Below are 19,291 nucleotides of genomic sequence, written 5' to 3'. Positions count from 1 at the left end.
TATTGAAATTTGACTCAAATTTAGATTTCAGCATTTTGCAGGTTTACTGTGTCAGTGAGTTTGAACGGGTCCTAGGGGCGTTCGAACGCAGTTCCCAGACAGAGACTGGGTGATGCAGGCGTTCGAACGCGAATCTCAACCCGAGAGCAGCTGTTTCTGCAAGCGTTTGAACGGTCCCCTCCTGCGTTCGAACACCCCTTTGGTTCTGCTACTTTGATATTGGGCACATTCGAACAGGCCCCCGAGGGCGTTTGAACACGCCCCTAAGAGCATTCGAATGTGACGCGAAAAAACCCAATGTGAACCGGCCCTATAAATAGAAATGTTGGGTTTCAGGATTTGGTGTGAACATTTTACAAGAGAGAAGAACTTGTTGGGGAGAGCCACCATTGTTTAGAGTGATATTAGAGTTGTAAACTCTTTGTATTTGGTGATTTGCATAGTGGATTAAAGATTGCTCTGCCCGTGGACGTAGGCACATCGCCAAACCACGTAAACCTCGTCTCTCCCTCTCTCTTTTTTTTGTGGCTTGCATCTATTTGGTGTTCATATTATAATTACCTTAGGTATTTGAAGTTCTCTACAACTAGCATATTATATTTGGAGTTCTCATATTAATATTGATATTAGCTATGTTAATATTTGGTTTGCCCTAAATTATTACTATTCTATTTGGATTTATTTGAGGGTGAAGCGTTTTGCTTCCACTTTCCTCACCGATTTGGGTATTTGCACAACATCTGCGAGGTTGTGTGCACTCTCTTTTCTTCTAATAGGTTATGCTAATACAACTTGCCCTCTAGTTTTATAACTAGAATTGGGAGTTTTGAAGAGTCTTCTTTTCAGTTTCATTGACATTTGCTGATTACTGCATTTTTGAAGATTTTCACTTCATGAATATTTTTTTAAAAGCTGTCAAGAAACTTCCTACTTGTGATCAAGCTGCACCACTATATTTCTTCCATTTGCTGAAGGAACCAAGCAAACCTGGGGACAATCAAGCCATATTTGTTTCAAATAAAGGGGGATTGTTGCTTGTCCTACTGCACAAACCTGGAACGGCGATCTTTGATAAACCCATCAGTCTTAACATTTTTTCTAGATTTTGGTGAGCAATCAACTTATAAGTCTAATGTTTATCTAATCTCCACCAAAAGATCTTGTGGACATTCTTAATAAGTTACGGTGAAAGACTATGACCGCAAATTGAATCCATTCTGGAAAGCAGTTATCAGAAAAAAATTAGACAATACATGCATCAAAGAATCCCGAATAAATTGATAAGAATAACTTTTACAAATAGAAAGAGAACTTCAATCAAACTCATTCACAAATGGCACAATCACAACAGCCAGAGCTACTTAACTCGTCCACGATCCTTGATCTCTGCAAAACATTGAATGAAATAAGAAACACAGCTCAACAAGTTACAAACTAAAAATCGTTATCCTATTTGGACAAAGTAATCAAGTAAAAATTGATTTTATGCAATCCCATTAGTCAGTTTCGAGATATAACTATCATTTATTCACAAAAAGCTAATAACCAATTCAACTTCTAGACTGTGAATTTCACAATTAATATAACTGTTGACAGAACTTTCCTTTCTAAATTGTAGCATTTGCCAACATTGGGATGTACACTATAACACTGCAATGAGATAAACGCCAGAAGTTCATGAAAAACAATCGCTTGTTGATTATAAATATGATAACAAAAATTCTAGTAAATGGGTTCGACAATGTATGTCCTTTGACTGATATTTTGTTCTCAATAATATCCATAATAAGGTGTATGATGGGCAATCATAATAAGGTTTCAAAGAGTTCATAATTAGATAACATGTTCTCCAATAATGCTATAGCTTGACGAGAGTCTTTTGTACATATCTCATAAAAGAGGCAAAAATATTTTGCATGTTGAAATGATAGCATAAGTAGGAATAGACTTTATGTTTGTTGATATGGATTTTCTTTCCATTTGCAGTGTATCATGGTAGATTCAGTGTTGTTATCGGATTGATGCATGAGTGAAATTTATTGCAGATCAGAAGCTGAAGATGATTGTGATTCTGAAATAATAATAAAAAATCAAAGCAGAAAGACAGTAAATACTATGTATATGCTTCCAGCGAGGATATAAGACATTAACTGCTGTTTCTTGAAAATTCAAATAAGCTCAAAAAATATGTTTTCAAGAAAATGTTTAAACCTGGAAGGTTGTAATGTTTTTACTATTTAAAATTTCAAAATTACTTGCTTTCATATCAAGGACCCCAGGTGATATATGCTGATCTGATGGCATTAGTTGTGCATCATCCCAGAGAATATGATATGCTAACTAAATCTTGCATTAATTTCTGTCATTAATCTGATGTTCGAGCAATAGCAATCAAAGTATTATGTAGTTTCGTTATTCCATGACTTCCCCATGCCTTCTGAAATACTTCAATATTAAAAATTATACAACAAACTTCAATTATAGGAATAGTTCTTAACTTTGAAACTGCAATATTTATTCGCGGCATGCAGTTTCGAGATTAAGCGCTTAATCTAAAGAGTTAGAAATATAACTCCACGCTTACTACAGATGCATCTTTCATAGGCATGTTTGCTGATGTATGGAATCACTTCAATGACATATATATTGCCATATGATCGTGCATTTCTCTTGGATACTGTTTCTAGTTGTTGTTATATCAAATGAGGTCCATTCAATTAATCATTCGTTTAACAAATAAAAAGGGGTATATGTTTGAAGAAAAAGAAAAAATCAAACAAGTAAAATGAAAATGACCATCAAATAAAGCATCACATTCCAACTATTTCAAGGAAAATATAATTATTTCTATGTATGAAAATGTTTGTGCTACTGAAGTTACCTGCTCATGGAAATTTTGTACTTATCTAGGTCCTGATAAAAGTGATGCTGAAGGCTGATAAGAAGAATCCAGAGAAACTTCTCTAGGCATTGCTGAAGTATCAGCCACAAAGTTGAAGTCTAGGTATGTATCCATACTCATTCCACCTTCCAAAACCTTTACTACGGTTGACATTTTAGGCCTTCTATCGCTATCACTCTGCAAACACCACATTGCAAGCTTCATCATTTCGATAACTTCTTCCACATGCGATTGCATATTACTGCCGCGACTATCAACCAGATCCGACAACTGACCTGCTTTCATCTTATCTCGGAATAAACTAATCAGAGTAATTTTCCCATTTGGCTCCAAGTTTTTTCGTCCACAGATAATTTCCAATATGACAACACCGAAGCTGTAGATATCAACCTTCTCTGTGATGATTAAGTGCAACCATTCAGGTGCTAAGTATCCAGGTGTGCCTCTCATTTTAGTCACCACTTGGCTCTGATCCCTGTCTATTAGCTTTGCTAGTCCAAAATCTGCGACCTTGGCATTGAACTCGTCGTCTAAGAGGATATTTTGTGGCTTGATGTCCAAGTGAGCAATTCTTTGCCTGCACTCATGGTGCAGGTAAGCTAGACCCTTGGCTACGCCTGTGATTATCTTACATCTAGTTTGCCAATCAAGAGGAACGATTTGGTCTTTGTAGAAGATCCATTTTTCCAGTGAGCCATTGCACATATACTCGTAAACAAGAAGCCTGTGGAGCTTCTCAGCACAGAACCCGATCAGCCTCACCAAATTGATGTGATGAATGTTACCGATTGTCTGAACCTCGGCTAAGAATTGCTTTTCTCCTTGGTTGATACCATCCAAGCGTTTGACAGCAACTCTTTCATTACCTATTCTTCCCTCAAAAACAGAACCAAATCCACCTTTCCCGAGCTCTTTAGAGAAATTTTTAGTAGCTTCTTCCAACTCCTGAAAAGTAAATCTTCTTGGCATTCCAGGAAGTAGATCAAAATGAACCTCCTCGTCCACTTGATTACATTTTCTCTGCCCAAGTAAAGCTATAATGAGTACCATAACCATAGCTAAAATCCCAAGTGTGATACCTACTAGAATTCCTGACGTAAAATTCTTTTTTTGTGCCATTGTATCAGAGCCTGGACTAGGACTGGGAGATATGGGAAGACTTTGTGGAGGACTAGAATCGGCAAAGGCATTCATCCCATCGACGAGGGCAATGGGGTAACCTGCTGTCTCAGCATGGAGGCTGTGCAAGAACAAAGAGGCGGTTACAAGGAGGAAGAGGAAAAAGGGAGGCACCATGACTGTGGCTCCGTGGTGGGAATGGCAGAATTAGTGCTGAGATGAACCTTTTCAGATATGCTGCCAAGCTTGCTTTTTAACTGCCTAAGTGGCCGTTTGGTTATCGGAAACCATCAAAACTATTGTATCTATAATCCGTGTCCTTCATTGGAAGTCAAATGCCTATAGTTGCTCTAACGTTTGTAAAAGAATGTTTCTTCTCCATTTTTTTTTTTTAATTTCGTCGAAACGGATTCTACTTGTTTTAAAGTAGTTCCACTTGATCTGGCTCTCAGTTGGTCTTTGCATGTCCATCTTAAATATTTTCTGTTCTTGTTCTTCGAAATTAATGTGTTGAGACCATTTTTTAAGCCATTTTTATAAGTGGCATTGACCTCAAGAAAATAATAGTGATATCTTTGTTTAATTTTATTCATTACAATTTTGGTTCCAGGCTGGAGATACCTTAATTTTTTTTTTAAAGCAATAGCCTTAGTTTCTAGGTCATCTTTACTTTCCGTCTCTGAAGAAGGTAAGAAATTAACAACTTGTGTCTCAATCTGAAATTTTATTGGTTCAGTAGAGTAGGAAACCACCTTCTGTGTATAATAACATAACATAACATTGCAACGGCCGCTGACTTTAATCTGGGCTTCTTTTCCTCGGTTTGGCCCGTTGTCTTCAACTACACGCGCTTCGAATTAACTCCAATCCAATAGTACCAAACGAGAAAAAGGCGGGAAACCTCTCTCTTTCCCGCGCCGCCGCGTGCTCTTCGATGGTCGCCTTGTAGGGTTTCGATCCGGCCATCTTTTGCTCGGATTCATGGCGGAAAGTGGAGCCCTAGATATCCTCCCCCAGATCCATTCTCTCATTTCCGATCGACTTCAAGTGGTAAATTTGATCCGGATCGTCAAAAGTTCCGATCGTTCTCATAGATCTACTTTGAATTTTTAGTTTTCAACGTCAATTGTTCGCTTGGATAGATATCAGCATATCTTTTTCAGAGTTAGGGTTGTTGTGAAGTTGATTTTGGGTTCGCTCGCAATGTCGAACCAAGATAATGGGGCCAATCCAGGAACTTATTTGGGTTAGAAGTTGATTTTCAGTTTGAAATTAGACGATTCGATAAAAAGCGTTCTGATAAAAGCTATGCTGCAAAATTGTTTAAGCCCCCTCTGCTTTTTGCATAAAATAACTAATGATGCTGGGGCAGTGTGGTTGGTCTATGTTTCCCTTGCTTCACACTCTCTTGTCAGGAGCAGACTGTCCTAGAATTAGGAATTAGGTGCGAAGTTTAGAAAACACCATGAAGAAGAACTTATATGGTAGTTAATGGTTATGAGCCTTAATAGAGACATTCTTTTTACTAGATGATGGATATATAGATTTTGATTATAGGGAGCATCAATTACATTGGAGTTTCAAAATAGTAGAATACCTCGGTATAGGATCTCCAGGAACATTAATATTCTCTTTCTAAATGTAGATATGATCATGACTTTTCAATGTTGAATAGGTCAGGATAGAATCTAATAAAAAATAGACTATAATAAAGATTAATTAAAAGATTAGATTCTAGCATGACATGAAATACATGAATGATCGTTCACTGCAAAACGTCCCTATTTGTTTTCATTGACTTAGGAATTAGGATTCTACTACTGTGCATGGTCTGGTGAATGCTCTCTGAGGTTAACTAATTGTTATATACCTTTACTTCTTGGTGAGGGAACTAGGTTTCATTTTTTTTTTCATATTATACCCTATTTTTTTTTATTAATTATGATGCAGATCTCATATAAGGGCTGAGTCACAACTTTTTGGTCTCCTCAAGTTATGCCAAAAGGCAAATATTTTGATTGTTCTATCTCCAAGTATTAAGTTTCTTAATATGTTTCAACAAGTTGTCAAATACTGTTTCAGGCTGCTTCAGGAGTTTGTAGACAAATACAGAAATAAGTTGAAAGTTATATACTTTTTGTCTGGATGGTTTAAGTGAACTCCTCAAATCCATGGATTGAAGTATTGGCCATTCCCATTCATAACAATGAAACCGATTGGCCAACATGGCCGATCCCTGATCTGAAACATCCAAAAAGAAACCTTGCTCAAAACTGATATTTAGAACTTTGCTCAAAATTATATGTATTGGTTTTTCAAGCAGCCAATCCCGATTCTGATTTCGATCTCGATCTCGATCCCGAAACGGATACTGAGAACCTTGCTAAAATCTACTGAGGAAAACTTACTTCGATTACTTCCTTCACTGATTAAGTATAAGTTTCCAGGCCTCACATGATATCATAAATTAGGAGTTGTTCTTTTTTTTAATCATAGGCATATTAGTTTCATATTCATGTAGAAGTGATAAAATCGTAATTTACAGAGTGAGAGAAATAGCTCTTTCCAATCATAAAAGTACAGTTTCTCTTATTTCACAGTTTGCAAAGGTGTTCTATCATGTCATGGTTGCATAGCTAAATAACAGTAAACAGGATAATCGAAATAACCTATATGAATACTAGTTTAATAGACAAGCATATAAAAAAAAAATCCTCCTACACTTGCAAAATTGAATGTTATCCTAATCCTGTCAAAGGTAATTGTAGTGACTAATCTGGTTTATTCCTCTATTTAGATCTATCCTGTTGACTAAGATGGAAGCTTTTCATAAAATTGCTTAGTGGAGTCTAAGCTGATTCAAGAATAACAGTTGTTACTACTCCCAATAAATGACAAAGAGGGAGGCAAAAGAGAGGAAGTACTGCCATGGCAGCTGCACAACACCAATGTGCGGCCCAAAGAAGGGAGTGGTGGCCATGAACTACTACTTCTATCACTTTCATGATTACAGTATAGCATCTTTTCAATTTCTCTGAGGGCTACAGGGGAAGAGATTTGAGGGCAGCAAAAGTGGAAGGTGATGTGACAGGTTAGCATAGTCAAAATCTCGTTTTCAGAATTGTTATACATCAATTACTATTTTTCATCTTCTATTATGTTACTTGGCATCATTTTCTTTGGCTGTGATTCAAATAGTTTTTGCACTCCTATGGAGAGCTTGTCTTTTTATGATTATGGTTTTCATCTGTTTGCATGTGCAAGTGATAATGTAAGCAGGAGTAGATTTGATGTTTGCTAATTTGGGTTTCTTCTTATCTTTATATTATGTCATGGTAGATTCAGTGTTATACAGGATTGATGGACTGAGTGAAATTTAGGACAGATCAAAAGCTTAAGATGATTGAGATTCTGAAAGAAAAAATCAAAGCGCAAAGAACAGAGAAAATACTATGTAATGATTGCTGTGAGGATTTAGGACATTGACTGGTGTTTCTTGATAATTTTAGTACCTTTATAAATGAAATTTGCTAAGAATTCGAAGAAGCTCAAATAATAAGTTTTTAGGAAATGCTTAAACCTGGAAAGGCATATTGTGTTTAGTGTTTAAAATTCAAAATTACATGCTTTCATATCCAGGAACCTAGGTGATATATCAAGGTGATCTAATGGCAGTTTTAGCAGTAGCAAACTAGCAATCAATCAAAGAATTACATAGTTTCATTTTTTATTCATTTTCCCCAATGCCTTAGAAGAAACGTTAAGATTAAGAGGATGTTTGACTACCATGTATTATATTGCCTCGTGGGATCATGTGGAATCAACCCTTAGACCCATGTTTGGTTGACAAATGTATAAAGCAGAAGGAATTGATTGATACACCTTGATCTCTGCTTTATATATATAAGTTTTTGTTTTACACATGAAAAGTATAACACTAATAATCTAATATTCCATGAAAGTAAATATAAATGTACATAAAATCAAGGTTCAAAAAATCAGGATCGGTTTCGGCATTTCGAAAAAACGATACATATCAGCCGGATCAGCCGTATCGGTCACTTGGATCGGATAAGACTTTTTTTAATTACGTAAAATTCTAGATAGTATTTAAAAATGTGGGAAAATTTTAAAAAATTTAGAAAACATAACAAAATAATAAAAAAATAATAATTATTCACATAAACCCTAAAAATAAAATAAAAAGTATAAACTTACTCAAAAGTCAAAACTTCGATGAATACCGAGCTGACTCTTGTAAATCCCTATGGTCGTCATCATTATAATTACTATACGTTTGTAAATTATGATGTCTAGGGTCTGGTGCTCTAAAAATTGATTATATCATATCATTCATATTAAATGGATCTTGTTGTCTTTGAGGATGATAATAATCAATATGTGGATTTTGTGTTTGAGGATACTAAGAAGGATAATAACAAGCATATGAATCTTGATGGCTCTAAACAAAGAATACTTAATGAGTCATAGTCATAGAAAGCAACGTCTTGATAACAATATCGCTGATATGTATGTACATCCTCAGTTTTTGCCTTCAATCCTTATGCCTGAGGGTATTGAGAATACTAAGAAAGTTCTAGCCTGTCTCCGGGTCAGATCCATAATAGATTTGGCCCAGTTTAACCAAAACCCGCCAATCCGGCAAACCTTGTATAAAATATGTATATAATTTTATTAGTAATATATATTAGTATTCAGATTAGTTTTTTATTATATGCACTAGATATATAGAATCAAATGTAAAAAAGTTCAAATATTAATAAACTAATATTTTATCAATTTAAATATGTGTTTATATATAGAATCTTTAATATTTAGACTATGTATTATAACCTATGTGAAATATTGCTATGTTTTATAGTAATAACAAGTAGATATTATCAAAACAGTATAATGAAATATATGGAAGATAAAATAAAATTAATAATAGAATATTCTATAAGATAAAATAAAATTATATGTATGTAGAATATCTTTATATTATTATAAAATATAATAATATTTAGAATAAACTTCAGTCATAGTACTAGTTTAGTTACTATAATATCAATGGAGTCCATTCAATCAATCATCAGTTGAACAAATAAAAAGTGGTGAATATTTGTAGGAAAAATCAAACACGTAAAATGGAAAGGACCATCTAAGTATCACATTGCAACTATTTCAAGGAAACCATAACTATTTCTATGCATGAAGTAAATTTGCTATCTAGGTCCTGATAAAACCACTGCCGGAGGCACATATGAAGAAATTAAAGAAACTCTGATAGGGATTACTGAAGTATCCGCCACAAAGTTATATTCTAGGCAAGTATCCACACTCATTGCACCTTCCAAAGCCTTCGCCACCATTGACATTGAAGGCCTTATGCTATTACTCTCCAAACACCACATTGCAAGCTTCATCATTTGAATGACTTCTTCCCCATGTGATTTCATATTATTGCTGTAACTGTCAACTATATTTAACAATTGATCAGTTTTCATCTTATCTTGGAATGGCTAATCAAAGGAATATTCTCATTGGCCTGGGAGTAATCCAGGTTTCTTCTTCCACAGATGATTTCCAATATGACAACACCAAAGCTGTAGATATCAACCTTCTCTGTGATGACTGAGGTCAACCATTCAGGTGCTAAGTATCCAGGTGTGTCTGTCATTCTAGTCAACACTTGGCTCTGATCCCTGTATATTAACTTTGCTAGTCCAAAATCTGCAACCAAGGCATTGAATCTGTCATCTAAGAGGATATTTTGTGGCTTGATGTCCAAGTGAGCAATTCTTTGCCTGCAATATTCGTGCAGATAAGCTAGACCCTTGGCTAGGCCTGTGATTATCTTACATCTAGTTTGCCAATCAAGAGGGACGGTTTGTTCTTTGTAGAAGAACCAGTTATCCAGTGAACCGTTGCACATATACTCATAAACAAGAAGCTTATTCTGCTTCTCAGTACAGAACCCGACCAGGCTCACCAAACTGATGTGATGAATGTTACCGATTGTCTGAACCTCGGCTAAGAATTGCTCTTCTCCTTGGTTGATACCTTCCAAGCGTTTGACAGCAACTCTTTCATTACCTAATTTCCCCTCAAAAACAGAACCAGATTCACCTTCCCCTAGCTCTTTAGAAAAGTTCCCAGCAGCTTCTTTCAACTCCTGAAAAGTAAATCTTCTTGGCATTCCAGGTAGTAGATCAAAATGAACTTCCTCATCCATTTGATTGCATTTTCTCTGCCCAAAGAAAGTTATAATGGGGAGTATCATAGCTGCAATCCCAAGTGTGACACCTAGTAGAATTCCTAACATAAAATCCTTGTTCCGTTTTGCCACAGGGGCTGAACTAGAACTAGGACTGGGAACCGGAGATACGGGAAGACCTTGGGGAGGACTAGAAAAGTCATTCAACCCATCGACGAGGACAATGGGGTTGTCTGGTGTCTCGGATGGAGGCTGAGAAAGAACAAAGAGGTGCTGGAAATGAACCTTTTCTGATATGCCAGCAATCTTGGTTTTAAACTGCTCGAGGGGTCGTTTGGTCGTTAGAAACTGTCAAAATTATTGTACCTAATCCGTATCCTTCATTGGAGCTGAATGTTTCTCCTTTTTCTTTCTTTGAGAAAAGTCTGTAGATGAATGTTTCTTTTCCTCGTTTGAACTACTTGGTCTGGCCCTCTATTGGGATTTTTCAAGTCGATCTTGCTCTTCTTTTCTATTGCCGTTCTTTCCTGTAAATTATAGCTTTTCCTACTTGTCATATTAAATGCCAAAAACTTCAGAAGCTGATGAATCTATGTAAGAACATAAAGCACTGGTTTTCATTTATAATCTTATTAGAAAATATTTAGGATTAAATACATTTTATCGGTGTGCTTTATCTCCTTATACTTATTTTTGTACTACTTATTCTTTATACTTACGTTTAAAATAAAACTATTAGAGTTTTCGTAAGAATTAATGGTGTCAATACCTTTGACTTCCAAAAGCTGTTGAAACCCTTTTCTAATCAAGAGTAAAAGAAGAGATTACGTGTTATTGTTTAAATAAGAATCTTTCTTCCTTAATAAATTAATGTATAATATTCTAATAAGAATATTTGGTAATTTTAAAAGTCCTGTTTACAGTTTTTTCAGTTTTAGTTTAGTCTTAAGTATAAGTATAGATAGTTAAATAATATAAAAATAAGTACAGAAGTAAAGTAATTTTATGCTCAAGTACATCGACAAAATGTATTTAACCCAGATATTTATTAAAAAAAAAAAAGCCTGTACTATTGGTTTATTGTAATTAGAAACTAAACCTTTATTACGTTATAATCAAGTCCTATATCTTCTTATAATTTCCTCAAACTAAAGCAGGCACTGCTAGTGTTATTATAAAGACGGTAATATTAATTTGGATTTCGCATTAATAATTTTGATCTCTGTCTCACCCAGCCATGCGGCTTGTTTACTTTTATTCATCTAGAATTTAGATAACCTTAATTTCTACGGACTCTACTTTTTGTTTTTGAACAAGGTTAGAGATTAAAAGCTTGGGTTAATTTAAATTCCTATTACTTCCACACCACCTTATGTGTAAAATGACTGATAAATTGAAAAATATCCTACGTTTTGTCTTAATTATTATATTCTTCTTTAATACATTAAAAATAATTATTATATAGATGATTTAAATTAACTATAGATGTAAAATAATCTTAATATTTTTGGTTAAATTTTTAAAGACGAAGATAAAAAGTACAAATTTTAAAATAAAATGAGGGATACTTCAGATATTTTAGTTTTTAATTTTTAGAAACAAGAAAATATTTTTTATTCTGTCAATTTAGATTAAAGTTAACTTAAAATATTTTAATATATTAAAAATTAATATAGACGTCGAATGATAAATATCAATACGGTGAACGGGCTTCGTTTTGGGGCTTTGTCTTAAATAGTACGACATAAATCAACCCGTTAACCCCGAACCGAACCCCAGTTGTTGTGTTCTTTTTTTCATCTTTTGCACGCATACAAAAAACTCCCACCCAAACTCCAAAGGTACCAAACTCGTCAGCGAGGAAAAGGCGGGAATTCGTCTTTCTTTCCCGCGCTGCCGCCTCTATTCGATGATGGTCTTCTAGGGTTTCGTTCCGGCCGTCTGTTGCTCGGATTCATGGCGGAAAGCGGAGCCCTAGATATCCTCCCCCAGATCCATTCTCTCGTTTCCGATCGGCTCCAAGTGGTAAATTTGCCGATCGTCAAAGTTTCTGATCGATCTCATAGATCTACGTTTAAATTTTTAGTATTTATTTTTAATGGGTTCGCTCGGTTAGATATCAGCATATCTTTTTTAGAGTTAGGATTGGTGTAAACTTGTCAAGTGTTTGAGCTACGCAATCTCCAAACAAGAGAATGGGGAAGTCTTTTGATAATTTGCATTCTGCTAGACTGCTCTGATCCGGGCTATGGAAAGCTATGCTGCGAAATTGTTAAACCCTCTGCTTTTTTCACAAAATACTAATGAAGTTAGGGTAGTGTGGTTGGTCTATGTTTCCTGTCCTTTACATCCTCTTGTCAGGAGCAGATAGTCCTAGTATTAGAGATTAGGTGCGAAGGTTAGAAAACACCATGAAGAATAACTTATTTTGTAGTTAAAAGTTATCGCCGTCAGTGGCGACATTCCTTTTACTAGATTATGAATATATATACTCAGATTACTGGGTGCATCAATTCCATTGAGTTTCAAAATAGAAGAATACCTCAATGTAGGACTTCCAACACCAGGAGCGTTAATAGTCTCTTTCTATCCCTTTCAAATGTAGATAGATCATGACTTTTCAATGTCGAATAGGTCAAGCATGACATGAAATTCAAGAATGATAATTTACGGCAAATGGCTCTATTTGTTTTCATTGACTTAGGATACTACTGTACATGGTCTGGTGAATGCTTTTTGAGGTTAATGAATGATTATATGGTTATATATTGTTTGTGAGTAATCCATGTTTAACTTTTGCTAATTTGATTTATGATTTTGATGCAGATTTCATATAAGTGGCTGAGTCGCAACTTTTCAGTGTCTTCGAATTATGCCAAAAGGTAAATATTTCAATAATTCTATCTCCAAGTATTCAGTTTCTTAATATGTTTCAGCAAGTTGTGAGCTGCTGTTCAGGCTACTTCAGGAGTTTGCAGACAAATATGGAAATGAGTTGAAAGTTATATACTCATTGTCTGGATGGTTAAAGAGCGATCCTCAAAACTATTCTGTAAAACTTGCCTCAGGCCTTAAACTTGAAGGTAATATGAAGTTATGAACTTATGAGAGAAGTTTTGACATTGTAGACAGCTTAATCTTCAGTTTAACCTAGCAATGACATGAAAATTATGAACAAGTCTTTTATGGGATAATTTTACTTAGATCATCTGAACTATTACTATTTTCTGTATGCATTCTCTAAACTTTTTTTTACTATATACATCTCCTGATCAAGAAAGTTTTTAGTTTAGATGTCTATATAGTATTTTTTTTTTCTTTAGTTCAAGTGAGTATGTATGGACATTTAGTTTAGGGGGGTGTATGTAGGTAATAAAAAGTTTAGAGGATGTATGTGAAAAAATAATAATTGTTCAGGGGGCACTAAGTAGAATTATCTTATATTTTAAGTCGTCATATATAGAAGCTTGGTAGCCAGTTAATATGAATATAAACAAAGGTAAAAGGGAAGTCATTATATATCAGTTCATTCAAATGTCTCAGTAGTTGGTACAAAGTTGTTGAACAATCATTTTAAAGCTATCTCGAGTTGAGTTAGGGATATTTTGTTATCTAATTGCATATTAGAAAAGGCTTGTCTCATCATCAGTACTATACTATGGACCTTTAATTACTGGCACAGAGAATAGCTTCAACATAGCTTTTTTTATTTTATTTTTGTTCCTATTCATTGATTGTACTTATTGCTTGTGTATCAGGGATATGTGAACTAACTGTATTAGCAATTTCAAGTTTCTTAATGGAATATTTGTTGTGCTTTCTGAAAAGAAAGAGTGAATTGTATATACTTTTTTGAAGTTCTACGAGCTGGATAATACAAGTGTAGATTCTGAATTAAAATTCATATTTAAATATGTACAGAAATCCTGTAGTTATTCTGAGATATTGAACTCTCTATTTGTTACAGATGTGAGACAAGAATTTAAAGATACTTGTTCAGTTCAGGTTTATAGTGTTCAGGCTTGCATCCCAAAAGATCTTGCAGTGCTTTGGAGTGCTGAATTTTTACAGGCAGAGGAATTATTTAACGAGCCCTCATCTGAAGAAAATTGCTTGAGAGATAATAGGTATATATTGCTCCTCTTGCTTGAAGGGATTGTTTGTTCATTGGTTCTTTTCATACATAGTGTTTATACAGACGATGCCATAATTGAACCATACCAAATAATTACTGCTAACATACCAAATAATTGCTGCTATTTAAATGAAATATAATGTAAGTATAGAAAGAGAATTGATTATACCAAATATTACTCTAAAATGGAGGATCTTGAGGGCATGAAACCAAATATGGAGATTTTGGAAATGCAAAAACAAAAGTTTATTTTCTTATCCATATATCTCTATCTAGCCTAGTTTGGGCAGTCATTTCCACTTCACTAATATTGATAGCATCTAAATTTAGGTTTTGTGGTGTTTCAAATTCCTTTGTCAAGCGCATTGTTGATGGGAAGCATGCCAGCCCTGGTCCACCAAGGCCCAGGAATGTTATGGGAACAGCTATGCAATCTAAATCTACTAGTATTCTGAAAGACCAACCAGTTCAGCCTCATATAAAAGTGGTGGGACAGTCAAGTGCAAAGAATGAGTCAAATAAAAGTGATATAGATGCCTCAGCAATTATCAATAAACCTAGTAAGCAATTTCCGGTTAAAGAACCTGTAATTGCTGTCCAGGCAAGCAAACAGAAAGGTCAAAATGGGAAAGCCTTGTCAGGAAATACTGGATCACTTGCTTGTCTGTGGGGGCGTGCATCAGCAAAACCAAAGGCTCTGGATCCTGCTAGAGAAAGTGTCAATCATAGTGGTATTGTTGCTGGTAAATACATTTTTACCTGTTCTTTCTCCATGCTTTTTTTCTCTCTTATAGCTTGAGCACTAGTAATAATTTCTTGTGCACCCCTTAAAAATTTCAAAATTCAAGTTAGTCTGTTATATGCTTTCTGATTGAGTTCGGTTTTTCTTAAACAACATTCAGTTACAGCTGAAGATCAAATATGTGCAAATGAAGCAGCAGATGCTGCTAGTAGTGATGATGAAGAATATGATATGTATCGTAAGAGGCAACCTAATAGTTCAAGCAGCAGAAAAAGAAGGGCTGTTATTGATTTTTCGGATGATGATGATGAGGAAAACGTGATAAGTCTTGCATCACCAGATCCTCCAAAAGAGCATATATCATGTTCCTCATCCAATGCTGAAAACATCATTCTGGAACAAAAAGAGCACAAAGGAGATATAGTTGATAATATGCAAGAGGATCCTAAAGTAGGAAATCCTGGATTGTCATCAGATGTGGCAATAAGTGGTAGTAAGGACATGATTACTGGGATATCCTTGCGTGAGAAGAGCCATAACCATTGCTCAGGAACACACACTGAGAAAGGTAAAATGGACCAGAACACCAATTCTGCTTCAACTTCACCCAAAAAGAGGAAAGTATTGAAGACCCAGATTGATGATCGTGGGAGAGAAGGTATTTTGATAATGTCACTTGACGCTTTAGTTTGTCAGTTGTTCAGCAGTCATCCTAATCATTTGATATACCAATATTTTTTGCTTGAACTTGTTAGTTTGGTTCTTTTATCCTCTTTGTTACGGTTCCCTGTAGTCTTATCAGTAACTCCCTGAATAAAACATAATTCTCCCAGAGCCCATGAAGAAACCTGAGTTTAGGGCATGACAGAATTAACAATAAATCTGAGGTGGAGCTGTTTAGCTGTTAAAAAATGATACAGTACTTGCAAAATGGCATTGATTGAGCATGCTGTTGTTTTCTCAAATATAAGAATTTACTAGCATTTTAATAAGTTAGCATGTCTTTAGCATGGAATGGAAGGTTGTACGACAAGCCAGAGTCTTATCAATGCTAGTACAAAGTAGTATCTTGGTGCTTGTAGAGTGCATCATATTTTTGGTTGTTGTTGATTGCCAGTTCAATGCACTTTTTCAGCTTGCAGCAATCTATTAGCATAGGGAAATTCTTGCAAATGACGATTGTGCTAGTTGGCAGATGATACTAGTAGCTTATTATCAGGGAGTATCCCATGATGAGTCTAATAAATTTTTCATCTGTTGCTTTACTTGTCAAAAGTAATTTCATAAACAAATTTAGGGACATAGCCCTTTATTTATGCTAAGTGAGACCATGGATTATGGTGAGTTTGAGCATGAAAAAGGGGTAAATCAGCTTATGGATTGGTTGATTATATTTATCCAGTTCTGCATGCCTTATATTTCTGAAGTCATAGATGCTTTCCTCCTTAATTTTGGCGCTTCTTTCTGAGTGAGTCATTCTTAGTGATGCCAGTCATTTGGAATGGGGAAATAAAATTTTGACTAGGACAAGATAGGTAGCTTCACGCTCTGTCATAGGTGCAAACATTTTTTGACAGTGTTGTGATTGGATTCATCTGTGGAACTTTTACAACCTACTCTTTTATTAAACTTGCAACTCTTTCTAGATGCTTTGAGAATACAATAGAAATGGCTGGTAGTATGTAACTATTTTTTGACCTTACATAATTTAATTGTCTGTTCACTTCAACCTCATTTAGTGGATTGATGAGCTTCTTCCTTCTTTCATTCCCATATTTCTGTGAAATTCTTGTCTATTCTTGATTTCTTGTTGGTAGCAAAGGTAAAAGAATCCTTTCTTTTATAGCTCTCTCTAACAATTTTTTGTTGTACTGTTATATACTATATCAGAAATCTTTCTTTGAAGGATAAAATGTACAATATTCATTATCTTACATATCTGTTGTATTTCAGTAACTGAGGTTGTTTGGGAAGGTGAAGCTGCTGCGAGTGATAAGATTGACAAGCATATTACTGATAGTGATGCTGTGAACAGGTACTTGTCAAAAAAATGATATGCTTTCCGGCTATTCTTATTATTCTATGTTGATATGTATTGGTTTTGTTCCTGAAAAACAACCTATATGTCAATGTAGCTGGTATAAAGTCTTGATATACTGCATAGTTTTTCCTTCTCTGCTGGACTTTAGTTAACAAATCTAAGATATGGTAGATACACTTACTTAGAATCATGGAAAAGAAAGTAAAATCTAGAGTTAAGTAGATCTCGGACTAATTAGATGGAATGCAATTTCTGTAAATCAAGAAGACATCAAGCTCCAGACAGAATTATTCTTTATCTTATGCCTAAACCATGGAAAACATAATATTTTCATTTTAAGAGTTGGCCGTGAAGGGGTAGAAGCATCAATAAGCCTCTTAAGCACCAATTTTATGAACCCATTCATTATCTTGGAGAGATAGTTACTTGCCTTTGATGATATATTCTTTGCATAAAGAACTATATGTGTGCCCATTTATTCTTCATCTAGGTAAATTGATAGATTAAGTGGTGTTTATTATTATCATATTATCTTTATATACTGCAATTACTTTTGTATTTGGCAGGATATGTTCTGGTAAGTACTTAGTAGACGGCTATCTTTTTCCTTATCACTACAATTTGATTCCTTTTTTCAAGAAAAGTTTATTTCTGTATGTTGGCAGAAAAAAATTCACTGTCGAACTGTGCTGATAATTTTTATCTCCAATTTATAATAATCAGGCCTTGTATGCCTAGCAAAGCACAGACAACAGGGAAAGGTGACAAACCTAATCCTGTGGGCAAGACTACTGGTAATAAGAAACCAGCAAAAGGTGGCGGAAAAGATGCTAAGCAAGGAAACATCCTATCCTTTTTCAAGAAACTATGATACATCCATATGTGATATTGCATTGCTTTGGCGGTCTGCTATGGGACTGGATATCATGTCGGATAATGTATGAGGTGCAAACAAGAAGTTCACTTGTAGACAGCAACGCTACATGGCAGGACTAGAAATTGCCACTTCATGCTTTTGTGTATTCTCTCGCTGCCCTGTGTGCTAATAGTGACTTTTTCTAGTGGTAATAATTGATCAATCAGCTTATATGCTATAAAATTTTGTACGTTTGTGTTTGCGTGATGAAGCAGAAAGTAAAAACAGGATGTCACATTGTCTACTTCGTAGAATCTGCGACTTCTGGATGCAATCGTAATGCCCTTTGTTAGCAGAACTTGAATCTCTAAATGAAAATAACTAATAGGTGCGTATGATCGTTATCTTGTTCTTGGATTGTTAATTTGAAGATCTGAGAATAAGAGCCCGTTCGGGGTAAGAATGTTGTTTAATTGTGATAGTCGGGATAATTGATAAAATGTTATTTTACAAATCGCACTCTATATTTTATTTATTTTTTTTATAATTTAACTTTTTATTTTTTATTTTATTCTTGTTTAATACTTTGACGTTATTTTGACTAATTGGATTAAATTACTAAAATATTTTTACTATTATTTTTCCACTCTCTACCAAGAAGACATGTAATTTAGATAACAAAGGAGGTTATTTGTAAAAAAATTTAGATAAAAATGATCAAATTGATCTTACCTTTTTCTAATTTAATATAGATATTTTCCTCTTTTTTTAAGAGAAGATGAAAATTAGGTTTAAAATTAAATACAATTTTTTTAAATTATTGTATTATTTTTGCACAATTAATTTTAGAATTTTTGGCTAAAAATTAATTTGACTTAATTCACCATAATTTGCATAATATATAAATATAGTTACAAATAGTATTATAGATGAACATTTCATGTCAAAATATTTTTATTACAAACATATTCTAATCTATTATAAGTATATATTATAGTCGCATTATAATATAAGTAGTTGAAATCTAAATTGAGATAAAAATCGGTTATTCTAATATACTACCAAAGGCAAACTGGTTTATTTTTCTTTTAGGATAAAAGAGTGAAATAAACTTTTTTTTATCTCAATCAAAACTTGAAATAAAGTAATCCGAAAAACCTCGTTTATTCCTTTTTTTTTATCTCAACAATTTAGCATCTGTTTGTAACTGATTTCTGAGATAAAAGAGGGTTTATCTCAGATAAACCTTGCCAAGCCTAAGACTTATATATATATATAT

General features: G+C 34.4%; 2 protein-coding genes, 1 long non-coding RNA gene and 1 pseudogene across 3 annotated transcripts; 2 read left to right on the top strand and 2 right to left on the bottom strand.

The window, feature by feature from the left end:
* Positions 1-1,360: 1,360 nt before the first annotated feature.
* On the bottom strand, positions 1,361-4,198 carry LOC140781391 (G-type lectin S-receptor-like serine/threonine-protein kinase SD2-5). The gene is made up of 2 exons (XM_073127339.1): positions 2,882-4,198; positions 1,361-1,386 (listed from the first exon to the last, which is right to left on the bottom strand). The coding sequence occupies exon 1, from the start codon at positions 4,196-4,198 to the stop codon at positions 2,903-2,905; it is 1,296 nt and encodes a 431-aa protein (XP_072983440.1). The 3' UTR covers positions 1,361-1,386; positions 2,882-2,902.
* A 619-nt stretch (positions 4,199-4,817) lies between these two features.
* On the top strand, positions 4,818-10,752 carry LOC140781036 (uncharacterized). The gene is made up of 3 exons (XR_012107628.1): positions 4,818-5,071; positions 6,819-7,112; positions 10,373-10,752. It is a non-coding gene; the product is annotated as an uncharacterized lncRNA (long non-coding RNA).
* Positions 9,247-10,304, bottom strand: LOC140782535 (G-type lectin S-receptor-like serine/threonine-protein kinase SD2-5; annotated as a pseudogene).
* A 1,266-nt stretch (positions 10,753-12,018) lies between the features above and the next one.
* LOC140780985 (uncharacterized) lies at positions 12,019-18,255 on the top strand. The gene is made up of 8 exons (XM_073126725.1): positions 12,019-12,263; positions 13,065-13,120; positions 13,197-13,321; positions 14,206-14,365; positions 14,704-15,116; positions 15,276-15,773; positions 17,069-17,150; positions 17,880-18,255. The coding sequence occupies exons 1-8, from the start codon at positions 12,195-12,197 to the stop codon at positions 18,025-18,027; spliced, it is 1,551 nt and encodes a 516-aa protein (XP_072982826.1). The 5' UTR covers positions 12,019-12,194; the 3' UTR covers positions 18,028-18,255.
* Positions 18,256-19,291: the final 1,036 nt, after the last annotated feature.

The sequence above is a fragment of the Typha latifolia genome, chromosome 2 (genome assembly GCF_019914945.1).
Source record: "Typha latifolia isolate L0001 chromosome 2, TyphaL0001v2, whole genome shotgun sequence".
Lineage (NCBI taxonomy): Eukaryota > Viridiplantae > Streptophyta > Magnoliopsida > Poales > Typhaceae > Typha > Typha latifolia.
Note: the sequence above shows the minus strand (reverse complement) of the source record. Positions and strands in the feature narration are given on the sequence as shown.